Source organism: Doryrhamphus excisus, chromosome 8, assembly GCF_030265055.1.
Source record: "Doryrhamphus excisus isolate RoL2022-K1 chromosome 8, RoL_Dexc_1.0, whole genome shotgun sequence".
In the NCBI taxonomy this organism is placed as follows: Eukaryota; Metazoa; Chordata; class Actinopteri; order Syngnathiformes; family Syngnathidae; genus Doryrhamphus; species Doryrhamphus excisus.
In genome coordinates this window covers 7,951,258-7,970,131 of record NC_080473.1, presented here as the reverse complement: position 1 = coordinate 7,970,131, position 18,874 = coordinate 7,951,258, and the positions used below count along the sequence as shown (strand labels likewise).

The 18,874-nt window shown below is 41.2% G+C and overlaps 1 protein-coding gene across 2 annotated transcripts in view; it reads right to left on the bottom strand.

Moving 5' to 3' along the window:
• Nucleotides 1–18,042, bottom strand: part of LOC131135135 (unconventional myosin-Ic-like) — a 49,381-nt gene extending 31,339 nt beyond the window's left edge. The window contains exons 1-2 of one of the 2 annotated variants that reach the window (XM_058081066.1): nt 17,883–18,042; nt 17,602–17,802 (exon numbers count right to left, since the gene is read on the bottom strand). In XM_058081066.1, the coding sequence (XP_057937049.1) occupies nt 17,602–17,691 (90 nt within the window). In that variant the 5' untranslated portion in view covers nt 17,692–17,802; nt 17,883–18,042. Of the gene's footprint in view, nt 1–14,167; nt 14,335–17,601; nt 17,803–17,882 lie in introns of those variants that run through there. The other variant, XM_058081068.1, reaches the window with a different exon arrangement.
• Nucleotides 18,043–18,874: the final 832 nt, after the last annotated feature.

Below are 18,874 nucleotides of genomic sequence, written 5' to 3'. Positions count from 1 at the left end.
ACCCCTATGTTACCCTTTCTTTTCCCCTCCCAATGTCAAGACAGAAAACTTTCCACAGTCCCTCTGTTACTCTCTCCTTCGTACATCTTCTCAAAAGAAGGGAGCAAACATACCAAGATTATTAGTCCAATTTTACTACAGGGAGTTCAATTAGTCTGGACACACACACACACACACACAGGAACTCTAACAGATCAAAGGCCTCAGCGGTGTCATGCATCTGCTTGTTCATACTAATAACAAGTGACATTTTACAGCCAATGAGTGTGTGCTCCTGACAAGGCATACGGGTGTCAGCCTAATAAGCACAAATGGATGGCTGCAACATTGTGGCCAGACTGTGATCACGTTGTCTTACAATCACATTTATATCGTTGAGCTGTGCGGCAAGACTTTATTTTGTACTTCAAGTCACTTCTGTATAAGTCGCTTGCACGTTTACTTTTGTTACTTTTTTTATTTGTACCAGAAACATAAGGAGAATTGGCAATAATAAAGGATTTCTAAACCTACAGCAGTTTGTTGACATGGTTTTGCTTTGGCACGATATTGCCATAGGTGTGTTTTATTAGTTGTGAAAAGGAGGATGAAAGAACAGCTGAGTCTGAGTCTACCATGAAAAAGGAACCACCTTTGGTCTTATGCCAAAGCTTTGAAGGTAAGTGGTAGATCCTTTCCTGTTACTCCTGACACACTTTTTTTTGCATTGACCAAAATACAAATCAGCTTTTGCAAAAATACACAAGCAATAATGATGACCTTAACAATACAAAACATGTTGACATAAACCAATATTTCATTAGACAACCACTTTGGGTCAAACCAACAAAAGTGGTCAACATTGTCAATGTGGGCTTAAGTGGGCACTTTATATTAATAACAAGACTGTATAACCAATGTACTGTATTATGGCAAGGATGCACAGTGGGGAAAAGGGCTTTGGCACTCCGAGCTGAAGCTTCAAAGAGCAGTCAAAGGGTAGCAGGAAAGATACATTTTATAGGCCTCATTAGTATGACTCTCCTTCCTGAGGATCTAAAGAGAATCGGCCCGTAAATATAAATTCAACTGTGCTGGATTTTGCTGCAAATGTCTCTCGGCCATTCCGACCTGTTTTAATTTAGGTTCTTAAAATGGTAACAATGTAGTAAAATATAAAAGTATTCAGCTGCACAGGTCATTCAAGCACAGCCAAGAGGTTCAGTATATTGAATGGATGGTTGTTGTTTCAAATTCCCTGACAAAGTGTGACATGGACGTAGGGGCGCTGTATAAAGTGAAAGGTTAGGACAACGCCAAGGTCCCCTGACTGACAGGGGCCCCCAAAAAATAAGTCGTTATTAAAAAATAAAAATTAGGGAAACATCTAAACTGATTCCTAGCGGCAGTCCTGCATGGACATAACATTAAAACTATGTTTATATATTATTATTAGTAGTATTACTATGTATTATTAACTAACCAACACCCATCACTTGATTTGGTATCCTTCGGGTACAAAGCATCACAATTATAATCACAATAAATAACAGGGAAAAGATTGGAGTCAATATGGTCGACATCATGAAAGAAAATAAAACATAGTTCCCTCATATTAGGTACTACCTGCAGTGGTAAGTGTCACAATGGAGCATTACTGACCAATACCTAGTGACCAATGTAGAATACTACATATCACCGCAACATCATTGAATGTGTCTTCTTGTGAAAAAAAACAGAAGAAAAATATCCGCTTCATAACGCTAGTATCGATCTGCTCCTTATTATACTACACTTTGTATCGGTACTATCACTATTAGGATGGATCCCCTCACCCCTACCCTGACTGTCGTAGGTTAAAAGTACAACACATGTTCCATCAAATGTGTACACAGTTTCAGAAGTATTTATACAATGGAATATTTTAGGATTTAAAGCCCAAAATACTTCAAACCAAAAAAGGCAGGTTCTACAGGAAAAACCTCCTAAGTGAACGAGGCACACTCCACCTATGAAGATGTGTGAGCGTTTTCTTTTTACACTGCCCTCGTGTGGTCCTCACAGACTAAAAATAAAGCTCAGGGAGGAGCTTAAGTTTTTTGCTGAGGCAGACACTGACAAATTTACATTTTTCTGCGCAATGAAGGGGGAAAAAAACACACTGAAGTGGGTTGAACAAGTTCTGTGTGAGAGATTAAACTGCGCACACCTCCACCTTGCTCTCTCGCTCCCTCTTTTTTTCTGTCCCCACAGCCAGAATAATCAGCGCCTACGCTGCAGGAACCTGAGTATTGTGTTCCAGACTCTCACCGCTGTTATATACATAGTGGACAGACAGCAGGCAAGAAGATGAGATGGGTGTTAGACACACAACTCTAAACATTGGTTTCTGCTATTTATGACGACTTATGGCACTTTAACAGACTGCAAGGTGTGTGTGTGTGTGTGTGTGTTCTGCAGGCTGAGGCACATTTGTGCTGAGTTGGAAGGAGGTGGAGCTTGAGCTCACTACTAATATCTTGTACAGCTGTCAGACTTTAACTCTTCCCTGTCCAATTTCTTTCAAAGTTGAGATCAGTGGTTCTCGACTGGCCCTCACCCCTTAATGATGAGCCGCCATCCGCACTGGGAAAACTATTCAAGTCCTATTTGTCAGCTATCATATATTTACTGAAAATACACTGTAATTAGGATTAGTAGACAACTATTATATTACAACATCCCTGCAAGGCATGCTGGGTACACCAGTGGCAACTACAATCCACTCCGCTAAAGCATAGTGAGATATTTGCTGTGCAAAAAAAACCAAAAACAAAATCTTTAAAATAAGTGCAGACTTGCATAGAGCTAGGCTGTACCTGCACACACACACACATCCACCGCTGCACAAAATTAAACCTGTCCTATTTTGTATGTGTGGGTTCTATGAGACCGCAAGGCGAACAAACAGTGCAAGATTTTTTATTCAGGGCCGCAAGCAAATGCAACCTTGGCATACCCAGCCTGTAGCCCACAAGGTTTTGCCTTCAAAATAAAATTCTGCAACTAAAATAACGCCACAAAACCAACCTGTAAGTCAATCATTTCATGTTCTACATGAGATCACGTCACACATTTTTTATGACACGAACCAAAAAGCTTCATTTGAATTACCATGTTTTGTGTCATGGGCAATTATGCAAATTAAACCATGACACCCCCCCCCCCCAAAAAATTTGGTAATTACACAATTATGAACCCCCCAGCACCACAATTAGACAGCTGACATGCAGGAAACGCTGCATTTGCTTGATCTTTGTTTTTCTGTTTACAGTTGTGAAGCAATACATACTGTAATGTAATGTCAGAGTGAGGGAGCCATGGAAACAATGCAAACATTGTTTGATCCCTCCATTTGATCAGCTTTATAGCTTTTTATTACCGCCTTAACCTTTTGGTCAACAGAATAATTGCTTGTAGTATGGCCCTTGTCTGAGGTCACAGATAAGAACAACACCGAGTCCTCTCAAAGTTCAAGTTGCATTGTGCCTTGGAAGGATATACAGGCGTCCCTTGCTACATTGTGTTTTGAACATCACTCCCTAACTCTACAGCACCGAGTCAAAAACGTACTTAGTACTTATAGTATTCTGGTCACTAAGTGTCAGTAATGTGACACTGATGAAACATTACCTTAAATTACCTTAACACTGTATGAGTCGGACATGGCATGTCCAACATGTTGAGAGTGAAAAAAAGGTTGTCCTCCCATTCTTACTTTGTTCACTCCATTTGAAATACTTTCTAGAGTTTAGAACAATATGCCATGAGCGGTGGCCGCCTCCTGTGTACCTATGTATGATCCCACAGCCTGTGCGTTAGCGTTGTACAATGTGGTTGTAAACAAAGAATAATAATACAAGACAGGAAATTGTTTCAAAGTTATTATCTCAGCTAATTTTATGAGGTTGTTTTTATAAGACAATATGCTAAGCTATACATGCTAAGATGTCACGAGAACCCGGAGGAGAGTAAACACTCGGAAAGCAGCGGGCCCCAACAACATGCCAGGGTGTTCAAGGAATGTGCTGACCAGCTGGCTGTGCATATTCAACACCCCAGAGCATCATATCAAAAGCCTGCCACAATCATTCAAAAAGCCCAACAATCTTCTCTCAGTGACAACCACAGCATTGCACCCACCCTCATTATGATGAGGTGCTTTGAGAGGTTAGTAGGATCACATCATCTCCAGTTTACAGACGACATGAATGTAAATGGGACTTAGCCGGGATAAGGCTTTCCGTTCCAAATAAAAATACATACATGAACCAGAACCCCACCAGGACCAGTGTGCCCATGCATCCAATTCAATCCTTTGCAATAATTCTCTATTCTCAAATTCATACCATACGCAGGGAAGGAGAAAAAGAATCTGAATCCCACACGACCAGTTTTAGGGAAGAACGCGTGACCTTGAGTCTGTGGGAAATTCTGAAGTGGGAACTTTCTCCTACCACCCCTCTTTCGCTTCTCTGCTCCATTCTTCTTATACTCCTCCTTCCTGTTTCACTTCCTCTGAGCAGTTTGTTCATTATGATCTTAAATAGTCATTATTATTAACACAAACGTAAAAAAATGATTCAACTTATTAATAATGAGGGTTCTATAATGGTAAGTTGAGTAGTCGTTTCTAGGGATCGACCGATATGGTTTTTTTGGGGCCGATGCCGATTTTTTTCCATCACCCTTAGCCAATAGCCGATTTTGCTTGGGCCGATACTGCTTTTGCTCCCTCAATTTACATGAAAAAATGACAATGATAACAAATATTACAGGTCTCAAGTTTAAACAAATATTTATTGAAATGCAAACACTGAACACAGTAGGATTCAGCTTTCTTAAACACATTTAAACGGTGATGGGCTGTGTATGGCGTGAAAAGCAAGCTTATTGTTTTACTTGCGAAATAAAAATTGTTCTCCGCTTTAAAAGACCCTCGGGCGCCACAATATTCTCAAGCACGTATATTGCTTGCACTTGGCGTTCATGTTGCCTATTTAACTGTTAAGTTTAACTGTTAGAGGCTAATTAAAAGTTGAAAACGCGCCCTTTTGTTATGATTCACCAGTGGGGGGCCACTGCGTGTGTTGCAGGGTCCTCCAGCAACACAAAGCTGCCCGACGGATGGCTGTCTGTAAATCATGCGGCGGAAAAAAAATTGGCAAACCCACGCGCGTATCGGCTGATGCCAATTCAAGTAAAGAACGCAAATATCGGCCGGCCGATGTATCGGTTGATCCTTAGTCGTTTCAATAGCCATGGCTATTAATCAGGGTTAATCAGGTAATCAATCAGGGTTGTGTACGGTCTACATATTATCTGATACTGGTGCCAAATCGGTACTTCTGTTGCGGTTGTCATTCGCGCTACGGCAAAATGTGTGTGCCGTGTTGGAAGTAAGCACTGCCTGGACGACATCCCCACCCATCTCCATTACAATATCCTCAATAATCACTTTGCACCTCAGCTAAATCCCTTGTCCCAAGAGGACATAATGACACTAAACCTGCTCTTAAACAAAAAAAAAATATGTCTGTACAGCTGAGCTATGTTAAAATGACACACCTAGTTTTAAAACATGGTTTGCTGGTTTTGTCTACCAAGCAGATATGCCTGATGTAACATGCATGGAAGTCAAATACATGAAGCACAACTCTGGGCTAATGGTTTCTTTTGCTTCTTCTTACCTTCTCGTAAACTTGTCTTTCCTTTTTAACACACGACAGATTTTATAGCACAACACTACACATATCAATCATAGCCCCGAAGTTATTTTTTTCCTCTCAGCATTAACCCTGTGGCTGCAAACAAATAGATGCTCAAAGTGCTCCTATCCACATGTTAATTCCTGCATGTACATCTCCAATTACCCCCTACAAACAAAACCCACACTGGTGCAAACTAAGTCTTGACATGAACCAGACATCCATTCCCATCTTCAGCAACCAGCATTCCTCTGTCACTCGTACCACTACTATTCACACACTTTCAATACTTGATATATTTCGGAAAAAAACCAAAAACTGAGGTGGCAGAGACTGAAAAAGAAAGCACAAAAAAACGGCATATATGGCATTGTGGTGTAGCTGTGATGTCAGAGTGAAAGAATGCAAGCCATGTGGGCGGAGAATTAGGAAAAAATATAAAGATGATGCAGAGCAGGAAGTTGGAGACAGATGTTATAACAAATACAAGCAAGAATTTACATATAAGAGCGGAACCGTGACCACCACTTGAACCAGATATTGCCTGCAAATGAACCCAAATGTACGGAATGAAAACTACTTTAATATATATAATTACCAAGCACTCTCAGTCATTGTATCAGAGTTGAAAAACAATGTCCAAAAAATTATGTTCTAAGACTTGTTATGGTTAAGATCTGGTATGGCATTAAAAAAAATAATACTACCATATTATTGAGTACTGACCGATGACAGATGAGCAACAGCACAGCAGAGATACTATGAGAGAATACACACGCACACAAACAGGCTTTTCCAGTCAATGGGCAGGTGGGAACTCGCTGGCGAGGTAGTCAAAACATCGGGACCGTTTTACCTGTCCATCCCCCATTCCAACTCTACATCATCCTCTCCCAACCCGTGTAGTGCATTTCTCACCTTATTCTTAATCTTTTCAACCCCCTTATCCACTCCTATTTTGTCCCAATCCCTGTCATCATCCCGTACGGAACAAACATCATCTTAGTCTTGTTTTTCCAAGCCGTCCATATATGGTGAGGTTGGACTGCTCAAACAAAGCTGCTTGCCTGCAGACAGCACAGCTCATGGCTTGATAACAATAAAGCCAAGTGGACCAATGACCACTCCAGACCGAGGTAAAGCTTTATCAGCTGATATTTACAGTGACGATATCATGACTTCCTTCACACACTGATAATACTGTTCTATTTTGGTGTCTCTTGCTTTGGATATGACGCAGAGAAACTAATTATGAGGGACAAAAACGGTGATCAGTTTTATTGGTAAACCCAGTGAGTGATACCATTTCAAAATGTTACATGAAAGCCCATTTATAAGTCGATCTACTTATGTCGAGTTATTAGCAACTAGAGGTGCAACCAGACACTCGGTTCACAGGATGACATAATACAGAAAGAAAGAGTAAAAGCTCTGCTGTCCATATTAGAGTTTTTAATTATTTTGGTGCTTTCCTGAGTATACTTCAGGAACACAAAATTAGAAGAGCTTGCAGACACCTTCACCTTTAACGAGCAAAGGCGGGAGGTAAGATTCTTTGAAATAAACAAGTGCTGACAGCTGCTAGCAAGCCAAGCGAATCAGCGGATTGCTGAAGTTGAAAAATGTTGCCTAGCAACAATGTCTAACAAAACACGAATTAATACCAGCCTTGAGAATCCAGGTCCAAAATCACTGGGAAAATGAAAAATACAATTGTTGAGATCGATCACACTGCACAAATGAACAATGTGAACTACAACCAGGACACCAGACATGAATGTTGCTTCAACAAAGCAACAAAATGACAATTTCCTACAATCAAAGGTGGTGATATCAACACAATCAATACTTGTATCCCACTGGATGGATGAAACAACACCACACCCGTCATTATCGTTAAGTTTACCATCAAGGAACTCACAGATATCAACAATCTGGATAATTATTAACGATCATATCACCATGACAACAAGGAAATTACAATCAAGGAGCTCATGAGCTCAGCATTAGCCAATAATCTGCTCGGCTGGGTCAAAATCTATTATGGGATGAAGTTAAAATAGTGTTTGTTTTATTTCATGTGTCAATCTAAATTATATTTATGAAGATTTAATAATTTTTCATATTCAGTGTAGCTATTGTGCAGTAGTGCAACAACTTCAAATGAGTTACAACATTCCCAAACAGTGAGCTTCCTGTTTACTCCAAATACTTCCTCTGTGCAATTATTTGGCATATTTAGTCTTGGAACCCAGATGTTGAAATGGTCTTTAAAAAAAAATACAGTTTATTTCACAATTGAGCAGCTGGTCAGGTTTCCCTCTGCGCACATGCACACACACACACACAATATTGGTATTACAGAGACTGAAAGACAAACAAATCCTAAAAAGATTTATAGTACATCATATTTATGTACTTTGTATTCAAGAATTGTATTTTCAGAATTACCTGCTAGCAGTTTGCAGTTTGTTTTGTTTCATTTTAAAAACGGTGAAAGCTGTTTGCACAAAAGCAGTTTTATGTTTTGTATTTTGTCCACTGTACCGGAAATGAATCCATCAGTGACCCCAATACCAAGGTGCATACAGAGCCATTACACCCTATCCATTTGAATCTCAAACTTTATGTTGACAAACGTGGTCGTAGCAATACCAAGGCTGCACAAGCAGTTTCTATCACAAGTAAAAACGTTGTATGGAGACACCCTTAGCAGAAATAATACAATAAAAAGACCAAATATTTGATGAATACATTTGCATTGTTATTAGAAATGTGTTCTGCATCAGACGAGTGTAAAATACTGGAAAAGACCGCAAAGCATGTAACCTTGTAACTCAGAGATGACAGGGACCTGCTTCTCAGAATGCTTAAGCTGTCAGAGTGTGTGCTCTGATAAGGAATTCCTCTCTGCTGTCTGTGCCAATCACAACCAAAACCAAATTCTGAGACGCATACTTGTACATGCTAACCTTTGGCAGCAATAAGCAGGTAGACATCAACCTCACAGTCAAAGTCCGATTTTTTTCCCACTTATATCCAGTCTGTGCTCACGCTGGCATCTGATTTCATGCTTTTTTTCCCCACTTTTATTAGTCCAACCCAACCCAGTCCCGCTGCCTTTCTCTTGCCAAGTCCAAGGCCACACCTGTTCAAATTGTTCTTACATTATCAAAGCTCCATGCATGGTCTCGGTTAAAGGTTAACAAAAACGTACCATGTGAGAAAGGAAGCCCTTGCAGCCTTAATAAGGACACTGGCATCCTCTATTGACTCTACAGTGGAGGCTATGCAATACTCCGGCATATACTGTACACATACAACATAAAGTCAAGTTTGAAACACTTGTAATACATAGATAGGAGGAAGCACAAGTGTCTGAAATAAGGGAAGATGCTGTGTGTTATCATCCGTCCCATAAGAACAGCTTCATCAAGAGTGTCGCAATACATCACTTGACCTACGTGACATCTTAGTCAATGATTGGCGAGAGTGATAACTTATTTCTCTTGCTCGTTGGAAACCGAGGGGGCCGCCCAGTTAACGCATAAAGTCCAGTATGTTTGAATTGTGTGACAAATTCAATCACCTAATGTAGCCGAGTCACAAGCAAAGGTTAAACCAAACGCTCTGACAGTTACATGTGATATGTTATTAAAAAAAAAATCTATATAAAACATGATTCAGAATACCAAAACATGAGGCACACATGCTCAAGAAAAGAAATGTTAGTTAATAGTTAATACGATCACTCCTCCCGCCATGAAGGACAGAAAGTAGAGGAAAACCGCAAACCATGCCAGACCATGTAGAGACCCTCATGCCGCCATGTAAATACGATAAATAAAACAAGGCTATTTAGTGTTTATTGAGCAAAGGCACATTTTTATGTCACGTCACATCAAAAACAACTCGTACCGTTTAGTGCAGGGGTGGGCAAACTACGGCCCAGGGGCCACATGCGGGCTACCAAGCGTTTGAATCCGGCCCACCAGTTGCTTTCTAAGTATTTCAACTTTTAACATACAAACTGGCCACATGACTTGCAAGTCGGATGTCTTATTTAGGTTAAAAAAAAAAAACTTTAAAATTAAATTACATAGTTTGATGCGATATATATATGAGAACATATAGCTGATAGTATACCACTTTTACAGATAAAATTAGACAAATAATTCAAGGAAAATTCTAAGCATAAAATAGTGTGTGTTAAATATATGTTCTGGCTCCCCGGACAATTTTGTTAACTCAATGCGGCCCACGAGTCAAAATATTTGCACACCCCTGGTCTAGTGGAACAGTCTTGTCACTATACACTATACAGGTCTTAAACCTGGATTGTGTCACAAGTGGAGCGGAATCTAAAATAATCACCACAACAGTAACTGTTATTGCAAATGTTGAGCCAAAATCCGAGGCTAGCAGGAGGGTTTGGAAAGGAAGTTTGCAGTTTCTTGCCCTTTGTGGGTAGTCTTGAAACATAACCCCAGTGAATAGAGGGTATCTACTCTAATGGTAAGGCAAACACTCCATGTCATATAATTCCTGTAATTACTGTAAAGTACGTTGCAAAAGTCAATGAGTCTGATGACATTAATGGTAATTGCAGCGAGTAGTTGGGTGTGTCACGACTAACCCCACTGACAGTATAGTTGGAAAGGTACTTCTATAATAGCAGGTTCGATACTGTCGCAGAAGGCTCTCTTTGAATGGTCAGTATCAGACGGCCTACCTTCTCAACAGGTCTCCCCCTACTTCCTATTCACAGGAACGGCGCTTACTGCCTAAGCTCTGCACTACCAGTGGCTTTTGGTCTCCTGTTTTTAATTTTGATCACAATCACAAGGATCACAAGGATTAGAGTGTCTTCCCTAGGGTTCTGGTTTGGGTGGGGTTGTTTGACCTACACCAGCACAAGCATGTGTCAAGCACGGTCATATGCCAAGGCAGCCACAAACACAAGAGGTGAATCAGATGATCCGGATGGTAACGAAACAAAGTCACAGATCAATCAAAGAGGGCGGAAGTACATGTAAATAACACTGAAGTATGTCTCTAACATCACAAATGTCATAAATTCATGTTAAAAAAGGAAGAATCCTGAAGTGAACATGTCTATATACTGTATATATATGAGGATCTGACAAATCCAAATGCCGACATAGCCTGGACGAGACCTGGACGACCTAGTGTAAAATACAGATTGTACATCAAAGTCTCCCCTTTACTTTCATACCGAGATATTTAAACGCATTTCCATATGACAATACAAATTAAAAATAAATCAAAACGGTATGTTCTGTTGATCAAAAATAGAGCGTAAAAAAAAAAACTCCCAGATCCCGCATGTCCAAAAATGGCAACAAGGCCGGTATGGAGTTGGACTCATTTCAAGGGTGATTTCCAATCCCACCGCAGTTACCACTGCAATACTGACTCGAAAGCACTAACTCGTAACATTTATTCCCAGCAGGGTGGGGCTCACTGTACCACTGGATGAGCTTTGGGATGTGGGAAAGAACTGAGAGGGAAAAACTCCGGAGGCTAACACCTACTATGCAGTCCTGTACACGTGGACACTGACGCAATACACACTGAACAAACACACCCACATGACAACAACCGAAGCATCATTCATTGTCCCTTGTAGCTTATTTTTCCCCCATTCAAGTCAACCTGTCTCATGCTCTGACGCTTCTACATTAACAGCACTTTCACACAAGAAAAAGTGGTTCTGTACCAACTTTCCATGTGCATAGGGCAATGGCTGTGAACGCCCTTTGTCCTAGAAACTGCTTATCGGTGATATTCATGGCTTAGTCTACTTTGATAGCATCCCTGGGTGTCTTCCAGGTGGAACACCTCGCCATTATGGCCGGGATCCACACCATTTCCAGGCTATGTGACGCCCTTTACCCAGCTAATCTTCCCCACCTTCCACAGCGCGTCGCTCTATGTGTGTAATAGCATTTAGATGCCGATTCTGGACAGGCTTCATACACCATGTCTGGGCTGCATGAAGCCCCTTCCCTCGCTCAACTTCCCTGCGACTCCTAGAGCCTTGCTGGGTGTGTGTGCTCCAGTTGGAACACCTCACCACTTTGACCGACATCCATGAACCATTCCTGGGCTGCTGGAGGCCCCCCCTACACCTTCCATGGAGCCTTTCTCACTGCCCAAGCAACACTTGGGGTGTTTGCATAAGATATATATATCTTAATATATATCGCAGGAGGTGCAGCAGGAGCTTTCGTCCTGACAGCAAACCATTACTGAGGATGTTGTGTTTCAGGTGTGCACACAAGTTGGTCGTGTTCCCCTTCTTCGTCACTACTTTCGAAACTATCGCTATTGTGCCTTCATTCATGTTAACGCATGCTGGCGCATGACACTAACTTGTTGCTAGCACTCTGTATCCACTCACTAATAGCTCCGTTCATTCATCAGAACCAATATGTACAAACAGATGCAGAGTGAACCGTTTTGTCATCCAGCCTGTGTGGGAAAGAGGGACAACAGATGAAACATGCATGCATGCACATGTCAATTTATCGAGGCTTAAATCGTTCGATTAATCAATTTTTCAGTTATCGTAATAATGCTTTCCTGTAAGTCAATAAGTTCATGTTCTGTTGTTAAATGGGGTTAAAAACATGAGGTCATGTTGCACATAGCTTATGACACAATTGTTCGAAGAGGACTTATTTTTTATAATATATGGGAATCTTAAGACTAGAGGGTGCTGAGGAAAAAAGGCAAAACATGGTAGTATCTTTGTGATTGATAAATTTGAAATTATTGTACTCAATCATAAAAAAACCGTACAACTTTTGGTGATTGTGCTTGCATGGGCAGGAGAAATCAAAGCGAAAAAAAGCTTACTGTGTAGAAGCAGGCAGACATCTGGGAAAAGCCACAATGTTGTCACAGATCAAAAATATCACCAAAAAACATCTCATTAAGATGGGGGAAAGAATCAGCGTGTGTGCCAGAGCAATCCAGTGGAAAGAAACGTCGCCATAGCATAGGAAACACAGGGGAAAGCTTTGGAAAGAGGTATTGATCGCAACAGATTGAGATATGTTGAGCTTGAAAAGTGCAACATTCCTGCCAGCATCCCACAACAGCCGAGCAGTGGCTGTCATTTCAAGAGGATTAGATCACATTTATAGCTAAGTGGTGCTCATCTCCTACTAGCTCGACGTAGCAGCTGCAGGCAGCCTCTGCAATAAAAGTAGGCCCTGTCCTCCAGATGACCTTGAGGCAACAGATCAGCTGCTCCAAGCACATTTACCACATCACGCCCTCCCAGCCATGTCGTCACTTTTTTTCACCACAATCATCCTCCAAGTCCATCAATATTATGCAGATATTTTTTTCTTAAATATATAGAATTACATGCAGATGTCTCACTTCATGCCATATAATTGTGTTGCTCAGACTGGAAGCCAGACACTTTGCTTGTTTTTGCAAACCTCACACAAATGAACAGGTGGAGGAGCCTGCTGACAAGTTGTTGTCACCCACAGTGTGACACTTTCCCATGGGGGGAAATAAGTATGCATTCCTGCTGATTGGGCAAGTTAACCCCCTTACAAATATGTGAACAGTACCTAAGTTTTATTGGAGGTTTACCTTGAATAAGCGAGTGACTGAGAAAAATGATATGGTATTTAAAAATGAACTGTATACTGCAAGAAGCAGTTTTTTCTTCCTGGTCTCACATAAGCATTTCTGCAATATGAATAAGTAACAAGTTATCAAGTCCACGGCAGAGGATACTGGGAAAATGTATTGGTTTTTGTGTCTTTAAAAATTAATTAATATTATTGGCTGAATAAAACTGGTATCTCGTTCATCTCGGTATCAGTTTTTCTGCCACAATTGATATCGGCAAGCGAGTGCTGACGTGCCCCAAACACACCTAAACTGACCATGACACTTCTTCGACAAATTACAACGCATATCAGCAAGTCCAGCACCAATTCAGATTGTTGTTTCAAAGGTACTTTGTTTGTTATTGTGACACACACTGCTGACGTTATAAATGGACGTTGAAATAACTTGAAGGGGTTCAATGCCGAGATCCTGGGCTCACGCCGAACGACACAGCAATTCTAACGGATTCCCCCAAGCCAGTCAAAGCGATTGTTTTGAGGTTAAAATGCGTTCCTAATAAACTTCTCGGATTGAAAGTGCTTCATTTTAAACGGAGTTCGGCACCGTGTTGCCTCCCCCGCCCCCACGCGTTTCTCATTCAGCCTACACCAGCAAGCACGCCACCATGCCAGAAACGACTGGAAACATCTTAATAAAAATGAACAAACGTATGGTTCGCATGTTTCAACATGTTTTAAAACCGAAGCTGGAAACTTTGACTCAAGTTAACCGTCACTGTTACACCCCGCCATGACACTTTAAGCTAACTGCACATGGCCTACCTTAAAGAGCAAGATGTCAACTACGGTGACGTCCTTATTGTGTCCTCGACAAACTCGGTCCGGTTCTGTGTGTCCAATTAAACTGGTACCAGAGCAAAGTTGGCTTCAGTGGAAAAAGGTACTGTCAGTGCCTGGTGTCTGACAGTGGTGCCGGTGGACCCTCCCACCGTTCACGCAATACCCACACCCACAGCAGTGGTGGTCGATACTAAAAATGTTGGTGTCTATTCGATACCAAGTAACAATAGCATACCGATACTTTTACTTGAATTGTATGCATGTTTTAGGTGGATGTGTGAGGAGCCCTTGCCAACCACTACATCACCATGCTGCACTCGTCATACTGTATATGATAACAATACATCAATACTCCACTCACATTAGATCTATAATTAGTTTTTACAGGAAGCCAACGTCACATGTGTAGAAGTGTGCTAAAGGTGATACTGAACATTTTGATATCAATCAATACTATTAAAGTAAGTACGAGGTGCCCATTTTTCATATTATCACACATTTATAAGATATTTTCAACTTTTTCATCATGTATTAAAAAATAAAAAATAATCAAATTTGTCGAGCATCCAGTTTTAAATGATACGTTCATGACTCAAGTCTCTAGTATCGACACTATTGACATTTGGCTCGATCTGCCCGCTCCCTACCTTCGGCTTCACGCGGGAGTCTGCGACAGTACCTCCCTGTCAGTCTTGACACACTCACACGCGCACGCATGCACACGTGATAAGTTGTGTTGTGATTTTTAAAAATGACATGATTGCGTCAGAACTTCCTAAAAAGCTTCAATGGGAGTGGTGTGGACATTTCCTCCTTCCTTCTCCTTCACTAAAAGACAGCAAAGCAACATTCTAACATCCTAACATCTCTTGGCTGACTGCTGTTATTTTAACCCCAACATCGAATCAACACATCCACCCTCAACACCAGGTGTGAATGCATCCGTCAGGGAGATCAACACAGACACCACCTTTGTGTTTTTCCATTCTTCATTCTTTCATTCATTTTCTACCGCTTATCCTGACGAGGGTCAGGGGGTGCAGGAGCCTATCCCAGCTGTCTTCGGGCAAGGGATGGGGTACACCCTGGACTGGTGGCCAGCCAATCACAGGGCACATATAGACAAACAACCATTCACACTCACATTCATACCTACGGACAATTTGGAGTCACCAATTAACCTAGCATGTTTTTGGGAATTCAATAATATTTTTCACATTCTTTATGAGACTAGGGTTCAATTCCACCCTCTGCCATCTCTGTGTGGAGTTTGCATGTTCTCCCCGTGCATGCGTGGGTTTTCTCCGGGTACTCCGGTTTCCTCCCACATTCCAAAAAACATGCTAGGTTAACCGGTGACTCCAAATTGTCCATTGGTATGAATGTGAGTGTGAATGGTTGTTTGTCCATATGTGCCCTGTGATTGGCTGGCCACCAGTCCAGGGTGTACCCCGCCTCTCGCCTGAAGACAGCTGGGATAGGCTCCAGCACCCCCCACGACCCTCGTGAGGAAAAGCGGTAGAAAATGAATGAATGAATGAACCTTCTTTATGAAAATGCCGGCATTTTCAACTTTCTCCGTTTGCACTTTGGGTTATTTTGCAGTCGTGATCAAAAGAAAAGCTGAGACTTCCAAATAGAAACACTATTAGATTAAAAAAATATCTCATGGCAAAACACAAAGGTGGTGTCCATGCTGTCACATCGGGTAACCTAGTAACCTTAACAGTCATTATGAGTAATGATGCATTAATGATGCAGAATCACCAAAATAATTCTCAATCCATATCAGAGATACTGGCTCTGTATTTACTCGGTATGGGGGGGGGGGGGGGGGGTGATGCTAACATTTCCAGTTACGTTCCAATAGGACAGTCCTACTCATAAAACTCCAGTACTGTTATCACTATAGTGATAAAGTAGACACTTAAAAAATGAAAATAGCAGTGGGGGGTTGTGTTCTTACTATGCATGCATTGATTGTAGGACGATGATGATGATTCCAAAGGAGTATACAATATATTCCATCAAATGTATTTTCAACTTATCATGCATCAGGACAGTATTTTGTGTTATGTATCCAGTGGTCATGAAGGTGACCTGAATAGGTCATTCCGCTGTCGATAACGAAGCCAGACTGTAATACGCACAGATTGCCAGAGGGGGGAGTGATTGATTCAGCTTGAAGCACACACACACACACACACACACACACTCAACACACACACTTTACACACACATTCAGACAGTGTGATTTGACCAGGGAGGAATGCCGTAACGGAAAAAAAAATGAGGCAACATACTGGAATTTCTTTGTCGTTTCCTCCCATCCCGACGCCAGGACATTCCACACCTTCCCAACTACACACATGAACACACTTCCTGATACACACATTCCTATGCTGTACCTTCTACATCAATCCTACTCCCCTTCATTCCTTTGATACTGTAAATAGATACCAGACATCAGCCGTCCTCCCAAATGAGCCCATTGGAGACATGGTTTCAATCTCGCATGGATTCTATTTTTAGAACTAGTTTTAGTGAAATGTACTTATGCCTCGTGGCCCAAAATAAGCATAGAAATAGCTAAATAAACAAAAATATAAATATAAGGCATTCAGAAAACACAGCCAAAGACGTGATATGAGTATTCTACTCTGGTCACTAGGTGTCAGTAATGTTACATTGATAAGACAATCGTATTTATGTCTAAAAGGATTAGCGGTACAGGAAATGGATAGATTGGTGTCTTATCTTCTTTTATTATGTCTACTATATTGGGTAATAAAAAAGTGTTAAGGCGACTATAGGGGTGTTAGTTTTCGTCTAGAGGACTCTAATTATGTTAAAATTGTTATAAACAGGTTTTCCATGCTCTAACTACAAAAATATTCAATCTATTAATAAGGAATCCCACTCTGTGGGGAAAATAAAGGTAAATGAGTCCCACTTACCTTTATTTTTGCCAAATCACTCACCCATGGAGAGTTCCCAGGATTTATCCCAATAAACAGTTTGTGAAATCACAACTGCCTATAACATAGGCTACTGTAATACGATACGATGATATCAGTTTTGGCATTAGTATGACAAATCCAGAAAACCCTCAAAACTTCACTGGCTATCTTTAAACTAATCTTAACCAATTCTATACTTTTGTTTTTGTCTATAAATTGACAAGCAACCACCCATGCGAATCAACATTACGATTTTGCTAAATACTTTCATGCAACAATTCAAACTCCAATTCATAACAGTCCTTCTCTGTCCATTTGTTCTCTATTAAAAAGCAGTGAAGTGCATTGGAGGAAGAATTAAATTTGAGACTCAGTTTGGTTAGCTGCACAAAAGCGAGAGAAAAGGAGGAAAACCCTGACATCGGTCTGTGATGCGACAGCGCCATGTGAACTGACCTTGCAGTTGTGGCAGAAGTTCTCTCCATTTTTCCCAGGTGAAAGGATAATCTCCCCTGTTGGGATCAGCTGGATCCTCAGCTCCATCATCGTGCCTTTTTTTTTTAATCTCTTCTGCGTCGTCAACTACAGCTTCCACAAGGACCCAAATGCCCAAATTCTCACCTCAGGATATGAGCAGAGGAGCATTCTAGGATCTACCTGAAAAAACAAAACATGCATGCATTTCATTCCGTGCTGAACACCAGCAGGAAAACGTCAAGAGTGAGTGGGCCTGTTACCTTCTGCGGAGTAGAGTGCCACACCAAGGGCCGGCTTCCCCTCGCTAACAACCAGAGGATGTTCGCAGTCAGGCTGAGGGAGCACGGGAGGATATGGAGCTCCAGATGAATGTCACATACAGAGGATGTGTGTCTTGCGAGGCTCATTGGGGTGTGCACTTTCACATTTATGTGTTGAAATGAGATGTGCAGGAAAAAATATGATCCCAGAATACCAGTGAAGGGAGTTCATCCTATTTCCTCTTTCAGGATAATTGATGACATTGCTGACACACACACACACACACAGCTAGTTAGAGGAGGGTTTCCTCCTAGAACTAGCATCCTGCCCTAGACATTCCCCACACCGCCCTGTGGTCCTTAATATGTGTATGTGCTTCCATTTAGAGACACAAGGCAAAGGTGTGTTGGTACCACATGCTGTGTAAAACTGGTTAGTCTTACCAGGGGGCCATGACACGACGCACACGTCAGTACCTTGAGGATAGCTTCAACGGGAAACGACAGCCATGCATTTTTCTGTCTCTGTGACAGAAAATCTAAACATGTCTACGCTGTTAGATAAACATCACCAAGTTGACCTTCCTGAGCCGTCTGCCTTCCACCATTCTTGTCTGCTGGCTTACATTTTTCATACTTCATACATTGGATAAAAGTACCATATTTGATTTGAGTAAAAAAAAAAAAAGTTGTTGGTATCTCGTGTAGTTAAAGAGTAACTACTGTAATCACAAACACAATAAAAAACGGTAGTGAAAGGCTGTTTATTTATATAGCCTTAAGTCAACATAAATACACATTTATTTAAGAAACATTGGTACACCAAGTAATGAGAAGTACAGTGAAAAGTGAAGTGCACCATGATGGATGCTTACCACCCTCAATAGCCGCCATCTTGGCTATGTGACGTGCGGTCAGGGGAGTCGGGGCCACTCTTGAAAACGAGCTATGTCCTGGAAAAACATGACTATATAGTTACCCTATATAGTTAT